This window comes from Eleutherodactylus coqui, chromosome 3, assembly GCF_035609145.1.
Source record: "Eleutherodactylus coqui strain aEleCoq1 chromosome 3, aEleCoq1.hap1, whole genome shotgun sequence".
Classification (NCBI taxonomy): Eukaryota; Metazoa; Chordata; class Amphibia; order Anura; family Eleutherodactylidae; genus Eleutherodactylus; species Eleutherodactylus coqui.
The window spans coordinates 12,716,427-12,739,208 of record NC_089839.1 but is presented as its reverse complement, the minus strand read 5'-3'; the positions used below and the strand labels follow the sequence as shown (position 1 = coordinate 12,739,208).

The following is a 22,782-nucleotide window of genomic DNA, read 5'->3' as shown; positions in this document are numbered from 1 at the left end:
AGAGCCTCCATGTCCGCCCGTATCACATCTTGTATCCAAGCTAGAGGCGGTACAACAGGGTACTAGAGCCTCCATGTCCGCCCGTATCACATCTTGTATCCAAGCTAGAGGCGGTACAACAGGGTACTAAAGCCTCTATGCCCGCCCGTATCACATCTTGTATCCAAGCTAGAGGCGGTACAACAGGGTACTAGAGCCTCCATGTCCGCCCGTATCACATCTTGTATCCAAGCTAGAGGTGGTACAACAGGGTACTGGAGCCTCCATGCCCGCCCGTATCACATCTTGTATCCAAGCTAGAGGCGGTACAACAGGGTACTAGAGCCTCCATGCCCACCCGTATCACATCTTGTATCCGAGCTAGAGGCGGTACAACAGGGTACTAGAGCCTCCATGCCCACCCGTATCACATCTTGTATCCGAGCTAGAGGCGGTACAACAGGGTACTAGAGCCTCCATGCCAGCCTGTATCACATCTTGTATCCAAGCTAGAGGCGGTACAACAGGGTACTAGAGCCTCCATGCCCACCTGTATCACATCCTGCCTTTTCATAGTGAGCTGCTGCAATGTAGCGTGTCGGTCGGCTCTCGCGGTCCGTTGTGGCTGACGTTCACCCCTCACATGTGGGGCACATGGTGCTCGCCCGTCTCCACATCAGTTAGCCCCGGTGGTCCCCTATTCCACTCACAGACCACAGCAGGTCGCAAACAATTCACAAAATGCGCTACTTGAAAAATACCGCCACACGTGGCCTGAAGGCCAATGATCATCCCGTTCGGCAACTCGGATACATCGCCCCTCTTAGCCCTGACAGTGGGTGATAAGTGAGCAGACGGCATATCGCACCCCTTATATGCCCACCGCCGCTGCGCTCACAACTAATGCAGATCTACTAAAGTAAAAACTTCCGACAACTCCATATTAACCTAATCTACGCCCCCCCCCCCACCCCCTATTTATAAAGACACAGAGGACGAGGGTCTCCCCCCCAGCTCCGGGCCCCGGTGGGCTTGTCGTTGTGCTTGCGCAGTTGCCGCTGCCCGCTGGGGTGCGATGGGAGAGTCTGCCTTCACATATAGAGTTTCACTACAGAGAGATCGGCCGTCAGCGCCCGGACAGCTGAGAGACAAAAGGAAGGGATGCATCCCCTCCCCCGCTCACCGAGGTCCAACTGCCGCACCACTGGGAAAACAGGCAATCGCATAACTAGCAACTCCACAACTTGTCATTACAGGGTCTTTCGTGGATTAAAATATTAACAACTGATCCATGAGGACAGAATCCCCATATCACATCGTGGGGGCCGCAACTCAGGACCCCCGTTATACAGCTGCTTGAAAAAAAGCTGAGAGCTGTGGCTCTTCACTGCACACAAGGCACAGCGCCAAACATACTGTAGTGGCTGAAACTGGTATAGCGGGTCAATTACACTAACATAGAAGAAACTAAGCTGCTCTGGGACCGAAAGATCAATGTATGTGACATCACTGGCCTAAGAAGGGGCGCAGCTATCCACCCAACGTAGCAGTCTGCTGCTGTATATAGGGGGCAGTATTATAGTAGTTATATTCTTGTACATAGGGGGTAGTATTATAGTAGTTATATTCTTGTACATAGGGGGTAGTATTATAGTAGTTATATTCTTGTACATAGGGGCAGTATTATGGTAGTTATATTCTTGTACATAGGAGGCCGTATTATAGTAGTTATATTCTTGTACATAGGGGGCAGTATTATAGTAGTTATATTCTTGTACATAGGAGGAGTATTATAGTAGTTATATTCTTGTACATAGGAGGCAGTATTATAGTAGTTATATTCTTGTACATAGGAGGCAGTATTATAGTAGTTATATTCTTGTACATAGGGGGCAGTATTATAGTAGTTATATTCTTGTACATAGGGGGCAGTATTATAGTAGTTATATTCTTGTACATAGGGGGCAGTATTATAGTAGTTATATTCTTGTACATGGGGGGCAGTATTATAGTAGTTATATTCTTGTACACGGGGGGCAGTATTATAGTAGTTATATTCTTGTACATAGGGGGCAGTATTATAGTAGTTATATACTTGTACATAGGGGGCAGTATTATAGCAGTTATATTCTTGTACATAGGAGCAGTATTATAGTAGTTATATTCTTGTACATAGGGGGCAGTATTATAGTAGTTATATTCTTGTACATAGGAGGCAGCATTATAGTAGTTATATTCTTGTACATAGAGGGCAGTATTATAGTAGTTATATTCTTGTACATAGGGGGCAGTATTATAGTAGTTATATTCTTGTACATAGGGGGCAGTATTATAGTAGTTATATTCTTGTACATAGGAGGCAGTATTATAGTAGTTATATTCTTGTACATAGGGGGCAGTATTATAGTAGTTATATTCTTGTACATAGGGGGCAGTATTATAGTAGTTATATTCTTGTACATGGTGGGCAGTATTATAGTAGTTATATTCTTGTACATAGGAGCAGTATTATAGTAGTTATATTCTTGTACATAGGGAGCAGTATTATAGTAGTTATATTCTTGTACATAGAGGGCAGTATTATAGTAGCTATATTCTTGTACATAGGAGCAGTATTATAGTAGTTATATTCTTGTACATAGAGGGCAGTATTATAGTAGTTATATTCTTGTACATAGGGGGCAGTATTATAGTAGTTATATTCTTGTATATAGTGGGCAATATTATAGTAGTTATATTCTTGTACATAGAGGGCAGTATTATAGTAGTTATATTCTTGTACATAGGAGCAGTATTATAGTAGTTATATTCTTGTACATAGGAGCAGTATTATAGTAGCTATATTCTTGTACATAGGGGGCAGTATTATAGTAGTTATTTTCTTGTACATAGGGGGCAGTATTATAGTAGTTATATTCTTGTACATAGGAGGCAGTATTATAGTAGTTATATTCTTGTACATAGGAGGCAGTATTATAGTAGTTATATTCTTGTACATAGGGGGCAGTATTATAGTAGGTATATTCTTGTACATAGGGAGCAGTATTATAGTAGTTATATTCTTGTACATAGGAGCAGTATTATAGTAGTTATATTCTTGTACATAGGGGGCAGTATTATAGTAGTTATATTCTTGTACATAGGGGGCAGTATTATAGTACTTACACAATTTTAATTAAGTTTAATATAAATTGTACGATGCAATTATATTATCACTCTTATCACTTGTGCCTGTAACTTCTCTTTCACCACACATTTACGCTAAGCAGGTATACAGTATTTTAGCTGTCTATCACTTGGGTATTTGGGCTTTTGACTCTACATTCTCCTCTTCTGCTCACCAGTTTCATATATACAGATCATTAAAATAGTTTCCGCAGCTCTGGTGGTGGTCAGTTTATAGAGCATCCAGCTTACATTTGGGGGATATGAAATAGAGACGTCAGTCATTTGTAATCATGCAGAACAGACAGCGGTGCAGATTACAGACAGTCATTCTACATATGACCCCATGGGTTTCGCCTGCACAGCAGCCCACACGCAGTTAATCACCTGCGGTCAGGAATATTTCACTATACGGCACACCAGTGGGTTATCATTCTTCTTAGACTAAAATGGTGGTGAAAACTTACACTAACACTACAAGTTGGCTGTAACTCTACTCTCCATATATAACAGGCCAGATGGTCATTCAGGACTCTAGAAAAGCTGGGTGAGAGTACCAATATGGCTACCTGACCGGTCCTCACTCTACTCTCCTAGAAACAGCGCTTGAGACCCCGGCTGATTACGTGTTCAGGTGTCTGCTGTCAGTGCCAAAACAGAGTACCAAGTGGAAGCAGACAGCTCTGTCCCCTGTGTAGTGGCCGGTGCTGGTAACTGCAGGCTCAGCTCTCATTGACTTTAAGTACTAAACAGGGGTCGGAGCGATTTTCCTCTACTCTGTACTATGTATTTTGGCGATGAAAGCAAGCACCCTAATAGCTGATCATCCGGGGTCCTGAACGACAAACTCCGGACAACTATTGATGACCTATTCTGAGAATAGGTCATCAATAGAAATAGCCCAGAAACCCCTTTAAAGGACATGTGTCTCAAAAGTTCACAGGATGAAGGATAACCTCCCAAATGATGGTGGGCCGAGCAGTAAGACCCCCACCGATCCTGAGAACGGGAGTATCGAAGGTCTTTATATAAATGTAGCGCTCCGGAAACTCCAGCACTCCCCTTGAAATGAATGAAGTGGTAGTGCACATGACTCTCCATTTATGGGGGGCCTGCTGGATCCTTATTTTTGGGATAGGTCAGGGTCCCAACAGTTGGGAAACCGCCTTAAAATCTGCATTTTTTAGCCACGGTTTTTGGTGCAGATCCATGCACGGATTTAGTCCTGTCAATGGGCAAAATCCAGATCCGGAATTCTGACGCATTCCCGGCTCAAGAAGTGATATGTCAAAAATTCCAAATACAGATTATGCCCACTGACAAAATTCACAGCCGAAAGCAGATTCAGGGCAAAAAGCCCAGTTTGGATGGAAAAAAGGTGGTTTCATTTCACTAAGAGCGCCACACCTCTCCAGTGGTTGTTTCTGGTACTGCAGGTCAGCTCTAAGGCAGCGAGTTATAATGTCACACACAATCTGCGGACAGGCGTTGCGATGTTTTTAATGCAGAAAGCAGCCATGTTTTCTAATCCTGGATGACCCCTTTAAATGTCTTTGTATGCTGATGACACTAGCTTTCCATAAGACTGGATGTCCCCTTTAAGGACTATGAAGAAGGGACCGCTGCCTGAGAGGCACTTGATGCCTCGTTATGGAGATGACACCGAAAAAAAGTTATGCTCTAGAACATGGCTAAAAAATGCAGGAAACTTTTCCAACTAATTACCAGTGAAACGGGAGACCTCTTTGCCCGATGTTTCCGCTTATAATCGGCATTTCTGCAGCATGTCATCCATCACAGCGAGGCTGACACGGGGGCGTCCGCGCCGCCCAGCACATCTTAGGGGCCATATATAGCAAGGCCGTAAAATCCTACTATAAACACCGGCCGTTGTTTCCAGGGAACATCATAATATTGAAGTGTTGAAAGTGCAGAATAAACCGAGTTTTGGAAACTCTACTTAACCTGCGGTAGAGCCGCGACTGACAAGCGAGAAATGTGCGCTTAACGAACTTTCCGGGAAAAACAAGCTATCTGACACGCTCCGTACGGTAATTCTGCAGGGAGTGTCTGTGTTATACCGTGAAGAGGAGCCCTTAGTTATCAATGTATCCCTACATTTCCAGGAGGGATAACAGAGGAACAGCCCAACACTGAACACTAAGAAAAGATGGTCCAGAATACTTATTGTTTTGGGTAGTTTGCAGGAATTGACCAAAGCAGACACGTCAGGTGCGGGCATGTAGAATTGCTGCATGCGTTGGGGCCTTATTCTTTTCCTCTGGATTTTTAACCCCCTCAGGACCAGAGATTTATCACTTTTTTCCGGCCCCTTTTTACTCCTTCCACTGACCTAGCCGGCTTGGTTTTTTGCAGAACAAGTACAGCTATGCCTATGGGAAAATTAAAACGTTATGGCTCTGGGAAGGCGGGGGTGAAAATAAGGAAATTTAGAAAAAAGGGATAACTCTCTGGTGCTGAAGGGGTTAAGATACTAGCGAGCTGCACTAATTGTTATGTATGAACACTAATAGAAGCAACACTGCTCAGTTAAAGGGACACTGACCTAAGAAAACCAACTATACCAGTCTGCAAGATCTTCTGACAATTTGTCAAGAGCTCCTCTCCATATGGGGAGGCGGAGCTTATCTCATCTCCAATGCAGACTGAGCAGCCTTGGCCACTCCCCCTTTACAAAATTGGCTTCACTTGCACTAGTGCTGGAAGGGCAGAAAGGCGGGGGATACAAAACAAATGCCTCCCGATATTATTTTATCTCTTACATCACTTGGACCGGGTTACAGGCCAGTATTTAGTGCCCCTTTAAGGTAAGGTAACAGAAGCTGTATAGCCACCAGGGGCCCCTCTCACCTCCGCTCTTTTCAGCATCTCCCATTTATTCAGTATCTTCATGGCAAACACCTTATCCGTATTTTTCAATTTCACCACAGCAACCTGCGAGAAAGAAAAAAGGCTGAGGAGTCAGTTTTGAATGTTTAAAAGGGTTGAAGAGCTTCAAAAAAAAATTTCTTTATAACCCTATTAGTAAATAATGTACTGAAGTTTTATCAGCAGGCAGGGATTTAAAATCCCTGCCTCCTGAAAGGGCTGTGTCTGATTGGCTGAGTGCTCAGCCAATCACAGGCAGCGCTCAGCCATTCATTCAATGACAGCTGAACGCTGCCTGTGATTCGCTAAGTACTCAGCCAATCAGACACAGCCCTTTCAGGAGGCGACAATTTTAAATCCCTGCTGCTGAAAGAACTTATTTTTCATTGCGTGACAAACTGTAGTATATTTTGGTACTATTTTAGGGTATCTACGACTTTTTAAATTACTTTTATTGAATTTTTGGTAAGAGAAATGAACTTTTAAGAAAATTCATTTTTTTAAATTTTTTATAGCATTTTCTGTTCAGGAAACAAAGTGACTGTATAGTGGAAATAAACGCAGTAAGAAACACTAAACCTTTTTTGCCCACTTTTCCCCAAATATATATAAAAGGTAAAAGTCTGCAAGAAATGTTTATTGTTTCTCACTATATTGTTTCCCACCGTTTCCCATGTCCCTGTAGAATCTTAGGATTGCTCAGATAATACACCGCAATACTTTTGCATTGCAGCCTATTAGCTCTACTCGTTTGCATTAGATGCCATGACAAACCATCTGCCCTCCTTGATTGCTTGGCAGGGGGCCGAAGACATCACAAATGGCGCTGCCTCCCTATGTGAACTCCGTATATGCCGTGGTCAACATTGATCTTGGTATGTAAAGGGTTCACGACTGGGGTCCTGCTGTAACGGCGGGGATCGGTGAGAACACGAATCCCCATCATTGCAGCTGTAAGTCACATCCAGCTCCGGAGGCTGCCCCACCCATATGGTGTAAATAAACGGCATGTCCCTCCCACGATGTACGTGCATGTCATGCTGGGGCAGGAAGGGGTTAATCTTCAGTTCTAAACTATGCGGTATTCTATAGGGTTAGACATGGCGGTAGCATCATAGGTCACCACATTCCAGGTCTCCGCAGCCTTCCCGGTAACATATTTTTAGTAGATGGAAGTGGGCGGCTGAAAGTATTTTCCATTAATAAAGCCGAAACCTTCCAGCAATTTATAGAAAGTGAAATAAGTGAAGGCGGAACCGACCGGAAGGCAAACAACAACAGAGAGGGAAGGTGGCCGCCACCGGGGGGAGCTCTACAGCCCCTGGCAGCTACACGGTGACTTCGCTACGAGTCACGGATAACCTCACTGTGCCCCTCATTACAGACTCCCCCCCCACACACCGGTCATCCAATGACTTTACTCCTACAAGACCGTCATGTGAACTACTCTGTCCATCCGGACATAATGTATCTCTTGGCATGGACCTCCCACTTGTCTTCATTCCCCTCTGCCCATCATGGCATCGCCCAGCAGCATGACACAAAAGGACAGGCAGTCTACCGATATATGCTACAGGCAAGGCACGGGGGGCGTTGGGGGCCCCGAGTACTGATTTGGGCATTTAAATGGCGCTGACAGCAGTACTTAAAGGGCCAACAGCCGTGATCAGCGTTCACACTCATCGTCGCTGTTGCAGGGAGGTGTCAGCTGTCAAAGGCAGCCGGCACCCATCATGTATGAAGCGGAATTGGCTCCCGGGACGTAATATGGGACATCCTGGGGCGTGAAGGGGTTAAACTGAATGGTTGAAATCTGCTGCTGATCTGACAGAATACACGTCAAATAGTGCAGGTTTTGGCGCAGATTCGCTGTGGATTTTTTCTGCTGCAGCAAATCCGCTACGTGCGAACGCATTCAATGAGACTAAATCCGCCGGCGTCAAGAATTAACATTCCTGTTCCTCTTCTCCCACCATGGGGATATAAAAATCTGTTCGGTATGAACCGCGGCACGAACGCCCGATCAGTTCCATGGAATGTAAAAACGCCTGCGCCAATAAAATTCCACGTAAATGGGGCTCAAACCTAAAGCCGTGTTCACACAGTGAGAGATCGGGCGCCAATTTCAAGGACGATCCGCCGTACCCACGTGGATTTCTGAGGCGGACTTTCATTTGATGCAGGTCAAATCCATGTTGTATGAACTTTGGCGCAGATTCTCATTGAAGTCAAAAGGATGTAAAAACGACGCGAACTACGACACGGTTTTCGGTAAAGTATTCGCGCAAAATAAGAAAAACCGGGTGAACAGGCCCGAACATCATCAGTCTGCGCATTCGCTGGACTTTGTTGCAAAAATCAGGACAAAACCGCAACATGAAGGATCCTCAATGTATCGAAATATTAACCCCTTCACCACCAGTGAAAGATACACATCAACTGATTAACCCATTGCTGCATGGATCACTCTGGAAGGGCACTGCAGGCCTGCACGCCTGTCATGAAAGGGTTACAGTAGACGTACAGCGTTACTATGGTAATAAGGCTGTTATTATGTAAAATGACATTTGCGCCAAGCTGCGTCCAGATGGTGATGCGTGATCCTCGCCGTCACATCCGCGCTGCTCAGCTCTCACTCAGATATTACAGCCGGCGCCGCTCCGGATTGTCAAATTTGACTTTGCGAATTGATTTAAAGGAGCTGACGGCGTGGGGGTGCTATGAGGGACCGCAACCGGCAGATGCATGCCGCCATTTAAAGTAGGGAGGGCGGAACTGCAGGTGTCAAGTGGGAGGAGAAGAATGGAGTCAAGTGGGAGGTGACGGACTGAAAGTCAGATGCTGGGAGGAGCAGCGCAGAGTATTTCAGGCAGGAGTCCGAGATCTATCAGTCATGTGAGGTCAGTGAGGACGGGCAGTGTCCCGGTATATGGGTGATGGAGACGGTATGTCACCACTGGCAGCTACAGGGTTAACACCAAGCGCTGGACGCACGCTCCTGATGATCTGCGCCGCAAGTAAACGATTCTTAATGAGCAGGAGAAGAGTAACCGGAGCTGGAGGACACAAATATAGACGGATAATTACACGATGGTGCTTCCTCACTCATCGCTGCTCATCTCCAGACGGAGCGCCGTGCCAGGAATGCGGGTAATCACCGGCCGCGGGCACAGAATCGCACTGCAGGCCTCACCTACGGAGCACACCCCTTCTTAAAGGGAACCTCCAGACAAAACCAATGCCTTGTGCCATGTCTAGTCGCAGGCGGCGGGGCTTCTCCAACACTGGTAGAGTGAAAGACTTAGGCCTCATGTCCACGGGGAAATGTTTATTTTAAATCCGCAGCGTTCTTCCCGCACGCGGATCCGCGCCCCATAGGAATGCATTGGACACTCACAGGTAGTTAAATACCTGCGGATGTCATTTTTCCCGTCGGGTGCGGATCCACGTGTGCAAAAAAAAAATGGACATGCTCCATTTTCGTGCGGGTCTCCCGCAGGTTTCTATTGAAGCCTATGGAAGCCGTCCGGATCAGCGGGAGACCTAAAATCAGAATAAACTCACCTGCTCCGTACGATGCGGATCTTCCTTCCCTTCTTCGCGGCTGGATCTGCTTTCTTTGGCCCGGCGGATGTGCCGGGCGCATGCGCGTGGCACACCGCTGGGCCGAAGAAAGAAGATCCAGCAACGAAGGAAGGAAGATCTGCATCGTCCGAAGCCCGTCACGGCCGCGTGAAGCCGGCTTCTGATTTTAGGCCTCATGTCTGCGGGGCAGGAGGGACCCGCTGCGGGATTCTACATGAAGAATCCGCAGCGGGCCTGATTTTCCCCGTGGATATGAGGCCTAACAGTCAAAGCCCAGGCCTGAATTTAAGGGGGAAGGCTCCTTTAAATGGAGCTCCGATATGCTTGCACTGGATCTACGAGGACCCCATCTGCCCCATCCCTGCCGCATTGTATCACAGGGGTTCCCCCATCTGCCCCATCCCTGCTGCATTGTATCACAGAGGTTCCCCCATCTGCCCCATCCCTGCCGCATTGTATCACGGGGGTTCCCCCATCTGCCTCATCCCTGCCGCATTGTATCACGGGGGTTCCCCCATCTGCCCCATCCCTGCCGCATTGTATCACGGGGGTTCCCCCATCTGCCCCATCCCTGCCGCATTGTATCACGGGGGTTCCCCCATCTGCCCCATCCCTGCTGCATTGTATCACAGAGGTTCCCCCATCTGCCCCATCCCTGCCGCATTGTATCACGGGGGTTCCCCCATCTGCCTCATCCCTGCCGCATTGTATCACAGGGGTTCCCCCATCTGCCCCATCCCTGCTGCATTGTATCACAGAGGTTCCCCCATCTGCCCCATCCCTGCCGCATTGTATCACGGGGGTTCCCCCATCTGCCCCATCCCTGCCGCATTGTATCACGGGGGTTCCCCCATCTGCCCCATCCCTGCCGCATTGTATCACGGGGGTTCCCCCATCTGCCCCATCCCTGCCGCATTGTATCACGGGGGTTCCCCCATCTGCCCCATCCCTGCTGCATTGTATCACAGAGGTTCCCCCATCTGGTTTTTTCCTTCGTTACTTTCAAATAATCCCAGTCCTTCAGCGCAGCCGTCGGAGGGCTCGTTGTTTTCTGCGGGACGGGTTGTAGTTTTCGGCGCTTCTATTTAATGCGCTGGGAAACGTTTACAAATTTTTAGTGAGATGGGAAAAAAATGTCGCCATCATTTTTTCTAATAATTAATATAACTTTTTTTTACTCCCTTTGACATTATTTTTAGTCCCCATTTGATCGCTCACACAGTATAATGCAATACCAGAGTATTGCATTATACTGCCTTCTGACAGCAGTTTATCAATACATCAATCACGGCAGCCCTGGGGGCCTTCAGAAGGCCGAAGGATGCCATGGCGACCGAATGGCACCTCGCGACCGTATTGCAGGTCGGGCTGTTCAGGAGCCCCGAATACCACTTGGGGCATTTAAAGGGTTAACAGCCACGATTAGCGCTCATACTGTGGATGTTGCGGGCGAGTATCAGCCAGCACCGGGCATGCATGAAGTGGGGTGGGTTCTTGATCCCGCTCCATACAAACCCCCTATGCCCAGGATGTAAAGGTTCCCCATGGGCATGTAGGGGTTAACTGCAGATCCAAGCACAGATTCAGCGCCTTTCAATGGAGCAAATCCGTGTTTTGATTTCCCGTGGCGGATCCCGCACAAATCTACGTCAAAAGCGATACGTCACTTCTTGTTTCTCACATGTGGGACTTTAAATCGCATGTTGAAAAAAATTGCGCCGGATTTCCATTAAATCAATTATTACGTGGATTCGGTGCGAAATTGTATCATTTTAGGGTGCGTTCACATGTGGAGGAAAGATCGGCGCCAAAATCCATCTACAGCAGACATTCAAGGAAAAGGCTGAAATCTCCTGCAGACCCGCAACGCAATCCACACCAACGGTTTGTACTTTGGCGCAGATTTTAAGGGTATGTTCACATGCGGAACACAAACCGCAGGATTTTCCATGCAAATTCCACCTCTAAAAAACGTTGCAAAATCCACAGCTTTCTACCCAAAAAATGGACAAAATCCGGGTGTAGAACTTGATCACGTCTCAGGAAGTCGCACGCCCGTACCAAACGCGATAACGCATCGGAATTCCGTACGAGGATTTGGCTCATTGACGGAGCTAAACCCCAGAGCGAAGCCGAGGCAAAAACAGCAGAAAGTGGCGGATTCTGCCAAGGATTTTAGAAGCGGGGGTGGCGCGGCGAATTCTGCTGAACGTGCGCTAATCTTCAGACGGAGGAATCGTGGCGCAAGTTTCCACAGTGAATTCCGATTCCAAAAACGGCAAAAAAAAAATCGACACGGTTTTTCATGCGGATCTGCATGCGGATTTTGCTCTGTGACGGCGAAATCTGCGTACGGATTCGCGGCAAAAACCGCGGCAGAAAGTCACGGATATTGATGCGCTTTTTTTAAGACGGAACTCGCTACAAAAATTCCCCCGTAGTGTGGATATGGTGCGGATTTTTCCACTGCGCCAAATACGCTAGATAAAAACGCACGCTAAAGCCGATCCTGTAGTTACTTCTACTTATTGCCTTCACCTCCGGTCTCATCACAGGATAAGGCTGCATCTCTGTCCATTCACCATGCTTTACACTGCAGCTCTGGTCCTTGTATCAATACATGGAGAGAGGATTTCTATTACAGCAAGGACAGAATGATTATAAACTACGAGCACCAATGAGAAAAGTGATCGGCCTCATGTCCACTAAGGGGAGGAGCCATATAAAAGGAAGGAGCCACCAAAGGGGAGGAGCCATATAAAAGGAAGGCGGCGCCAAAGGGGAGGAGCCAAGGGATGTCATTTAAAAAGATCTTGTTAAAAAAAAAAGTCTTTCCTTTCCCCATACCACCTGATAATCCAGAATATCTGCTAATACGGCAGCGATCACGTCCCACTAAACCGGTCTGCAGGAATTTACCGTACTTCACAGCATTAATCACAGCGTTCCTCACCTCCCCAAAAGCGCCTCTTCCAATCACTTTTAGAATTTCGAAGTCTTCCTTATGGAGCCGCAGCTGCTTCATTTTTTCGGCAAACGGTTTGGCTGCAGGAAGAAAAAAAAAGGGATGTCACTTTAAATGTAGCAGCGGTAAGTACACACATGCTTTGTTACAATGTATCATCTGCTTAGGACTGTCTAGACTGCATACATTGTAACAAACCTGCAGCTGTGAGAAGTGTCAGCAGGTCTGGATAGCTTATTAACATCTGGATAGAAGTCAGAATGCTGCGATTCAATGGCAGCAAGCAGGGATCTTGACTTAAAACACAAAATATGCTGAAAAGTTGCAGAACTTTACAAAAAAATCCAGAAAACCATTTAAATACAAAGTTTTGCCTAATTTCCCTTTTTCCCATCACTTGCTTTACTTGCCTGCTGCAATCATTATGTCTTCAGGACACTTTTTGCACTGAGCCCTGCAAAGAGTGTGGCTTTACAGATAGGGGTGTGGCTTGGTGTAAAAGGGGTGTGGCCTAAATGTTCCATTTTGGCGCAAAAAATATCATAAACTGAGCGAAATGATATGCGCGCTAAAGTTAAACAAGAGCGTCTAAAAATGTGCCACGCTGATTATCCATCAGGAGCCACCGTGATAAATTTGGCGCATTTTAAGACCGTCCAGGGCGCGTTCAGATGAGCATCTCGGAAAATGTGAAAAATAAACCAATTTTGATCCGTGTGCACGAGTGCGCCAGATTCTTGGGTTACACTTTTTTTTATACTTCCATGCGCCATTTATCTTTTCTCTATGCAAAAAAACGGAAGGAGCCCTAATTAATTTTCTAGCATTGCCTAACGATCGCTCGGAGCGCACGGATGCCATCTGTAAGCTTCTTTTGCGCACTCATTGACTTGCATGAATAACTAACGTCCAAGAAATCGGACCAATATAGAACATCCAGGATCATCGGCCCGTGTCTGCATAGCGCCATTGACGGTGATGCATCCGTGTGCTCCGTTTACAGTCAGTTGTGAACATGGATGTGTAAGCTCTTGCGCCAATTTTCAGCCTGATGTAATTAGCGCCAATCAACAAAGCACGCCGATTTACATTTCTTTTAAACACACCAAGACTCGCTAGTACAGATACAAATCGCTCGTCCCCATTGGCTGCCCGCGCTTCTCCTCACCCACGTGGTAAGTTGTACGGACGCCCAACAAGAATGTTTTAGGCCAGCTCATAAACAACCATCAGCCGATGAAGAAGAGTTCGCTGTTCCTCCAGCGTGGCAAGACGATCGGGTGAACATTTGTGTCCGATGATAGGAACGTACAGAAGGACCTTACAGGGGTGTGCAGGACCTCTGGCGCTCTACTGATGACCTCAGGATCAGTTATCAATACATGATCACCGGGGTACACCGCTCAGGAGCCCCGCCGACCAGCTGATTCTACATGCTGCTGTCAATGTGGTCGGCGCTGGAAGCAGAAACACCCGCTGTCAATAACATCCCTCCCATAGAAGTTGTCAGTAACATCCCTCCTCTAGAAGTTGTCAGTAACATCCCTCCTCTAGAAGTTGTCAGTAACATCCCTCCCATAGAAGTTGTCAGTAACATCCCTCCTCTAGAAGTTGTCAGTAACATCCCTCCTCTAGAAGTAGTCAGTAACATCCCTCCTCTAGAAGTAGTCAGTAACATCCCTCCTCTAGAAGTTGTCAGTAACATCCCTCCTCTAGAAGTTGTCAGTAACATTCCTCCCATAGAAGTTGTCAGTAACATCTGTTCCCTAGAAGTTGTCAGTAACATCCCTCCTCTAGAAGTTGTCAGTAACAATCCCTCCTCTAGAAGTTGTCAGTAACAATCCCTCCTCTAGAAGTTGTCAGTAACATCCCTCCTCTAGAAGTTGTCAGTAACATCCCTCCTCTAGAAGTTGTCAGTAACATCCCTCCTCTAGAAGTTGTCAGTAACATTCCTCCCATAGAAGTTGTCAGTAACATCTCTTCCCTAGAAGTTGTCAGTAACATCCCTCCTCTAGAAGTTGTCAGTAACAATCCCTCCTCTAGAAGTTGTCAGTAACATCCCTCCTCTAGAAGTTGTCAGTAACATTCCTCCCATAGAAGCTGTCAGCAACATCCCTTCCATAGACGTTGTCAGTAACATCCCTCCTCTAGAAGTAGTCAGTAACATCCCTCCTCTAGAAGTTGTCAGTAACATCCCTCCTCTAGAAGTTGTCAGTAACATCCCTCCTCTAGAAGTTGTCAGTAACATCCCTCCTCTAGAAGTTGTCAGTAACATTCCTCCCATAGAAGTTGTCAGTAACATCCCTCCTCTAGAAGTTGTCAGTAACATCCCTCCTCTAGACGTTGTCAGTAACATTCCTCCCATAGAAGTTGTCAGTAACATCCCTCCCATAGAAGTTGTCAGTAACATCCCTCCTCTAGAAGTTGTCAGTAACATCCCTCCTCTAGAAGTTGTCAGTAACATCACTCCTCTAGAAGTTGTCAGTAACATCTCTTCCCTAGAAGTTGTCAATAACATCCCTCCTCTAGAAGTTGTCAGTAACATCCCTCCTCTAGAAGTTGTCAGTAACATCACTCCTCTAGGAGTTGTCAGTAACATCCCTCCCATAGAAGTTGTCAGTAACATCCCTCCCATAGAAGTTGTCAGTAACATCCCTCCCATAGAAGTTGTCAGTAACATCCCTCCCATAGAAGTTGTCAGTAACATCCCTCCTCTAGAAGTTGTCAGTAACATCCCTCCCATAGAAGTTGTCAATAACATCCCTCCTCTAGAAGTTGTCAGTAACATCCCTCCCATAGAAGTTGTCAGTAACATCCCTCCCATAGAAGTTGTCAGTAACATCCCTCCTCTAGAAGTTGTCAGTAACATCCCTCCTCTAGAAGTTGTCAGTAACATCCCTCCCATAGAAGTTGTCAGTAACATCCCTCCTCTAGAAGTTGTCAGTAACATCCCTCCCATAGAAGTTGTCAGTAACATCCCTCCTCTAGAAGTTGTCAGTAACATCCCTCCTCTAGAAGTTGTCAGTAACATCCCTCCCATAGAAGTTGTCAGTAACATCCCTCCTCTAGAAGTTGTCAGTAACATCCCTCCTCTAGAAGTTGTCAGTAACATCCCTCCCATAGAAGTTGTCAGTAACATCCCTCCTCTAGAAGTTGTCAGTAACATCCCTCCTCTAGGAGTTGTTGGAATGGATAAAAACTTTCTTTGTGTGATTGTAACGTTGGTATAAGTAAGTGTCCAAGACGGTCCCATAGATGTTCTATTGGTGATAAATCTTGTGACCGGTTGGCCATGGAAGTGTGACAATGTTGTGGGGGCTCCTGGGACCCCCTTGTGTGTGCGGCCGAGCATTATCCTGCTGGAAGCCGCCATTAGAGGAACACATGTGGCTGCAGGATGTCCTGAACATATCGCTGAGCTGTCATTGTCCCTCATACCACTACTAGGGGGGACCGACTGTCGTATGTGATGGCCCCCAGACCATCACACCAGCAGGGGGCAGTGTGCTGCTCCACAGCAAAGGCAGGATTGAGGCGCTCACCCGGAGGTCTCCAGCTACGAACACAGCCGTCGTCTGCACCCAAACTAAACCTGGATTCATCGCTGAAGACAACCCGGTTCCCCTCCGCAGCGTCCAGTTTCATCGTTCATGACATCACTGCAAACGGAGGCGACGGTGGGGGTCAGAGGTCTTACATGTAAAGGGGCCATGAGACCAAATGTACTTCAGTGCAGACCCTGGAAATGGCTCCAACAGACACAGGAGTATAACAATGGCGCCCCCTGTCTGTCTGGATGGTGGAAAACGGAACAGTTGGAGCTGCTGGTGCTTGTCGGACGATCAGATGCTCCTCTCTACTGTTGGTCTGTAGGGGGCGTCCTGAGCCCGCTCACCTTGTGTGCCCCCATCCACTGGTCCCAACACCTCCTAACAGTCTGGTCAGACGCTCCTCTCTACTGGTGGTCTGTAGGGGGCGTCCTGAGCCTGGTCACCTTGTGTGCCCTCATACATCCTCTGGTCCAATACATCCTAACAGCCTGGTCAGACGCTCCTCTCTACTGGTGGTCTGTAGGGGGGTCTTGAGCCCGGTCACCTTGTATGCCCCCATCCACTGGTCCCAACACTTCCTAACAGTCTGGTCAGACGGTCCTCTCTACTGGTGGTCTGTAGGGGATGTCCTGAGCCCGGTCATCTTGTGTGCCCCCATCCACTGGTCCCAACACCTCCTAACAGTCTGGTCAGACGCTCCTCTCTACTGGTGGTCTGTAGGGGGTCCTGAGCCCGGTCACCTTGTGTGCCCCCATCCACAGGTGCCAACACCTCCTAACAGTCTGGTCAGATGCTCCTCTCTACTGGTGGTCTGTCGGGGGGTCCTGAGCCCGGTCACCTTGTGTGCCCCCATCCACTGGTCCCAACACTTCCTAACAGTCTGGTCAGACGGTCCTCTCTACTGGTGGTCTGTAGGGGGGTCTTGAGCCCGGTCACCTTGTATGCCCCCATCCACTGGTCCCAACACTTCCTAACAGTCTGGTCAGACGGTCCTCTCTACTGGTGGTCTGTAGGGGATGTCCTGAGCCCGGACATCTTGTGTGCCCCCATCCACTGGTCCCAACACCTCCTAACAGTCTGGTCAGATGCTCCTCTCTACTGGTGGTCTGTAGGGGGCATCCTGAGCCCGGTCACCTTATTTATCCTCACACATCCACTGGTCCCAACACCTCCTAACAGTCTGGTCAGACGCTCCTCTCTACTGGTGGTCTGTAGGGGGCGTCCTGAGCCTGGTCACCTTGTGTGCCCTCATACATCCTCTGGTCCAACACCTCCTAACAGTCTGGTCAGACGCTCCTCTCTACTGGTGGTCTGTAGGGGGGTCCTGAGCCCGGTCACCTTCTGTGCCCCCATCCACTGGTCCCAACACCTCCTAACAGTCTGGTCAGACGCTCCTCTCTACTGGTGGTCTGTAGGGGGGTCCTGAGCCCGGTCACCTTGTGTGCCCCCATCCACTGGTCCCAACACCTCCTAACAGTCTGGTCAGATGCTCCTCTCTACTGATGGCCTGTAGGGGGGGTCCTGAGCCCGGTCACCTTGTGTGCCCTCACACATCCACTGGTCCCAACACCTCCTAACAGTCTGGTCAGACGCTCCTCACTACTGATGGCCTGTAGGGGGGGTCCTGAGCCCCATGTCAGACTCTGGTAACAAGGTGAAATCTCTTCTCTGCATTGTAGCGACGTCTAGTGGTCAGGCACGTCCTTATATTATGCACACAACCCATTGATGTGAATGGACACTGTGTAATGCTTCATCTCCCCTGCGGAGGTGCTGCAGGCTAATTCACTACTTCCTAAATGATCGCTGTTCTGGGACTCCTGATTGTAGCTTTTACCCAGTTCTTAAAAAGCCATGTTCATCCTTGTAAGGCAGGTGGGGCAACAACTCAGTGACTTACAACCGCTGATCGGCGCAGGAGGCGCGGACCTCCATCGATGGGATAATGATGGCCTATCAATTATAGGATACCTGGTAACCCCTTTAATATTGGGGAACCCTTCTAGCAAAGGAAGAAAATGTCCAAAGCGGAGAACCCCCTCAAAATAATCATTCTCACAATACTGCAGAGAAATACGGTTCTGGTTTGTTGTCCCGGCGGTGACCTGCGCAGAAAGCCATGAATTCCAAGGAGGAGGAAAAATTCCCAGAATGGCGGATTGTGGTAAAAGTAATGTATTCCTGGCCGCTGAGTCACATGCTGGAGCCGCCTTAAAGGACAAGGTCACCATCATTAACAGTATACTTAGAGGATGAGTAATGTATGTACACAGTGACTCCACCAGCAGAATAGTGAGTGCAGCTCTGGAGTATAATACAGGATGTAACTCAGGATCAGTACAGGATAAGTAATGTATGTGCACAGTGACTCCATCAGCAGAATAGTGAGTGCAGCTCTGGAGGATAATACAGGATAAGTAATGTATGTACACAGTGACTCCACCAGCAGAATAGTGAGTGCAGCTCTGGAGGATAATACAGCATGTAACTCAGGATCAGTACAGGATAAGTAATGTATGTACACAGTGACTCCACCAGCAGAATAGTGAGTGCAGCTCTGGAGGATAATACAGGATGTAACTCAGGATCAGTACAGGATAAGTAATGTATGTACACAGTGACTCCACCAGCAGAATAGTGAGTGCAGCTCTGGAATATAATACAGGATGTAACGCAGGATCAGTACAGGATAAGTAATATATGTACAAAGTGACTCCAGCAGCAGAATACTGAGTGCAGCTCTGGAGTATAATACAGGATGTAACTCAGGAGCAGTACAGGATATGTAATGTATGTACACAGTGACTCCACCAGCGGAATAGTGAGTGCAGCTCTGGAGTATAATACAGGATGTAACTCAGGATCAGTACAGGATAAGTAATGTATGTACACAGTGACTCCACCAGCAGAATAGCGAGTGCAGCTCTGGAGTATAACACAGGATGGAACTCAGGATACATTCCATAAATTGCTACCAGAGGCTGCGTATATATATATAAACCTGAACCCGCTCACCAATCACATTTGTATAAATTAAGTTTATCCCTGTAATCTGAATTTCTCCTTCATATTTCAATGAGTCGGAAAGATAAACAGCCTCGGCATTCCTCGCCGTTGGACGTGCGTAAAACGACCGTGGATTGTACACAGAATCGCGGGAACCTGCCAGGCAGCGCCATTCCCAGGGGTCGCCCGAGCTCGATAAACACATAAACATTCATTAGTGAGCGGACGGCGAAGATATCATCAATATCTATTTAGAGGGTCGGCTCCCAGGCGATATCAGGCGCAGGACGGCATCGTGGGAAATCTCCGAGCATCTTGTCAGGGGGGCCGGGGGTGACGTCAGCAGATGCTGCAGAGCATGGCCGACTATGAATGGGACTGAGGAGATTCATTCACTTCCAAGGCCCGCAATGAATGAAGCCGGGTCCTCCCATTCAGTGGGGGGAGGGGTACCAACAGCTTCATTGAGGAGACGAAAGCCTCATCACCAGCGCAGCAGAGCTGCAGGGATGAAACGACATCTGCTATCTCCATGGCAACAGCGGCCATTTTGTAGACTCATCACTACTGATGTTGGGACGTCAGCGACACTTTCCTTGGAGGTCATTTTATAAGGCAACCAAGAGGGACGAGCGAATTTGGGGACTTTTAGTTTTTCTCCCCTTGCTCGCTCTATCAGTAAATCACCGCCGCCATATTGGTATCCACGCAGCTATCCGCCTGCGCTGGACGATGGAAGCGGATTCACTAGCTTAACCCCTTAGGTGCATCGTGTGAACGGGTTCCTGCAGGTTGTAAGAGCTCAGTATCAATGCGTGAAGTTACAACCACTAAACCTGCCGTGCCCCTATGACAACCCTCCCTGTCAGTGCTCTGCAGGCCTGGACTATAAATCCTCTCTCACATGGGTGTGATTTCCTTCGCTCTTGGGCAGGACCGGGACAACAAGACGAACGGGGAGATCTATTTTTAAGGGGGGGGGGTCATGGTTTGGGGTCTGTATTTTTCAAGGGGTTTGGGGTCTTTTTTTGGGGGGGGTCTGGGGTCTATTTTTAGGCGGTTTGAGGTCCATTATTAGGGGGTTCTGGTTTGGGGTCTGTATTTTTCAAGGGGTCTGGGGTCTATTTTTAGGCGGTTTGGTTTGGGGGTCTACGTTTTTTTGGGGGGGTCTGGTATCTATTTTTCATGGGGTCTATTTTTAGGTGGTTTGGGGTCTATTTTTTGGGGGGGGGGTCTGGTGTCTATTTTTCATGGGGTCTATTTTAAGAGGGGCTGGTTTAGGCTTTTTTTAGGTGTTCTGGGGTCTTTTTTGGAAGGGGGGCTACACTATTGTGTGTATTTTTATCTAGGGGTCTATGCTTGGACAGATCTCCGCCAGTCTCTGAATGGAATCTCCGTCGCAGCTGTGAATCTGGCCTTAGCTCCGGTGTGGACTGACTTCTCACAGCTGAGTGTTTGCTACAGTTGTCTCAGTCCTCTGTGAGGTAGGCAGCCGGGCTCCAGACGGCGGGCGCATTCACTGCCGCGTTGGATGGTCCGTTTAAAACCTCCATTTCTGCCCTATTTCATCCAATGCCGGAAGCCGAAACCCAATGCATCCCCTTACAGTCAGCGGAGTCCGGGCAGCGCCATTCGTTTTCATCCTATGACGGTTCCATTAAGCGCCGATGTAAAAGGGCCCTGATACATTGTAACAAACTATGAGACCGGGGAGAGATTTGCGCTGCTCATCCGATCGGCTTTGTGCACACGGTCAAAACTATCAGATCAGCGTCCAAGTGTTCCGATGCGCATCTGACTCTTTAATCCACGGCAGAACTTGGAAGTCGAGTCCTGGCGTTCTGCCGCGGATTTTCACGCAAATCCACACGTACAGTTTAGCCCTAGTAAGTGAGAAAAATCCGTGCTCGGCTTCGTGGCGCCAAGACGTGACATTTCCATTCTTTTTTTCTGTAACGAGAATTTCAAAATCCGCACCGCATAAACTCCAGCGCAGACCGCCACAGCAGTAACATAGTGAAAATGCTGCTGTAGATTTTGGCGCAGAGCCCGTTGCCAAATCCGTGGCGAAATTGTCCGGTGTGAACGGGGCCTTTAACTCACAGCCTGAAGACAACTGCAACAAACCCTCAGCTGCGAGATGTATGAAGTGTCAGCAGGATTTCAGTGGGCAGATTAAACAAAACTATTTTCATTTATTGACAGCAAGCAGAGGTCTTAGAAATGCTGAGAAACTAAAGGCCCATTTAGATACAACGATTATCGCTCAAAATTCGTGTAAACGATGGCTTTTGAGCGATAATCATTGTGTGTAAATCCTATCTGAGCACGAAATCCATGGTTGGTGATAGCAGGAAGCTCTCAGGGAGCAGCGCTGATAACATTGTTATCAGCCACAGGCAGAACAAAGTGCATATATGTAAAGGACAGACCACCTGCTGATCTGTAAATGCATCTCCAGGCGGCTCATTAACATGCAAATTATGTAAATTAGCTGCTAATGGACATTAGTTCCCATCAGTAGTTATGCAAAATGATGCCTCAAAACCGTCTTCTGAGCGAATTTTGAGCGATCCTCCTTGCGTGTAAATGGCGCTTTAGCAATAATGGGCGTTACCTCCAGCGGCCCAGAAGATTTATTAGAATTCACATCGGAAACTGGAAGTCTCTTGTATTGCGGATTTGGCAATCGCCGTCTGCGCGGGAGATCCGTGGTAAAATGCAGGCACTGAAAGGCACACGTCTTCGAATTTCCATTCACATTCGCGGGTACGAACTGCATATTCCACGAGCGGAAGACAGCATGTTGTATTTTAGCGCAGTTTCCACGTACGCGGCCTCAGATGCGAACGACCCGCAGCCCATACGCAATGAACATTATATACCAGTGGGTGAAGCGCTCGCAACTTGATAGGCTGGAGGGGAAAGGGATCTGTCTTTTGCGCGGACGATACACTGTGCATACACATATATCCGCGCAGAAAACGGCACAAATCCGCGATCTCCCGCAACCACTTTCTGTAGAATTCAACTCGTTTAATAACTCTGGTTTTCTCCTCCGCTCTTGGGATACAAGACCTCAAAGATCAGCGCAACCTGCCATCCCTGCTGGATCAGTGGCTGCACGGCGCTGCGGGAGATGTAGGGTTCGCTATCTGAAGCCGTATGAAGGCCACACCTTCCGCTATTAGGCCAATGTACGAAGGGGCGCCGACTGTCATCAAAGTGCTGAGAGATTGTCAAGGACATGCTGCAGGCTTCTGAGTGCAGCTTTGGATGTGACTGGAGTACAGTTCGGATAAGTAGAATGATGTGCAGAGGTGGAACTGGTGTTAAAGGGACAGTATGCTGAGTCCCGGATTATTGGGGCATGCTGGGAGTAGTAGTCTACTCAATTTAGCATTCTCCAGGGAGAATGATACAGGTGACAGACGGGGAGCATCTGCAGAGCCTCGTGCGCCACGCGTCCCACAGGCATACGGAAAGTCACTTAACCCACTTGGCCCGAGGGGACAGAAGTGCCAGGCGAGTCGGGTGTCACAACACAGGATGACGCCATTACACAGACGGGCTACAAGGGGAAAATAAAGACCGCTAGCAGAGCACACGTTGGCGAGCGCCATATCGGGATGCGATTCACGG

At 47.9% G+C, this 22,782-nt stretch overlaps 1 protein-coding gene across 6 annotated transcripts in view; it reads right to left on the bottom strand.

Moving 5' to 3' along the window:
• Positions 1-22,782, bottom strand: part of CDC42BPA (CDC42 binding protein kinase alpha) — a 183,641-nt gene that overhangs the window by 118,001 nt on the left and 42,858 nt on the right. For all 6 annotated transcript variants that reach the window (XR_010791138.1, XM_066595127.1, XM_066595129.1 and 3 more), the window contains exons 2-3: positions 12,572-12,663; positions 6,016-6,099 (exon numbers count right to left, since the gene is read on the bottom strand). Coding sequence is in view for 5 of the 6 variants with exons in the window: in XM_066595127.1 (XP_066451224.1) it covers positions 6,016-6,099; positions 12,572-12,663 (176 nt within the window). In the remaining variant the exon portion in view is untranslated. The remainder of the gene's footprint in view (positions 1-6,015; positions 6,100-12,571; positions 12,664-22,782) is intronic.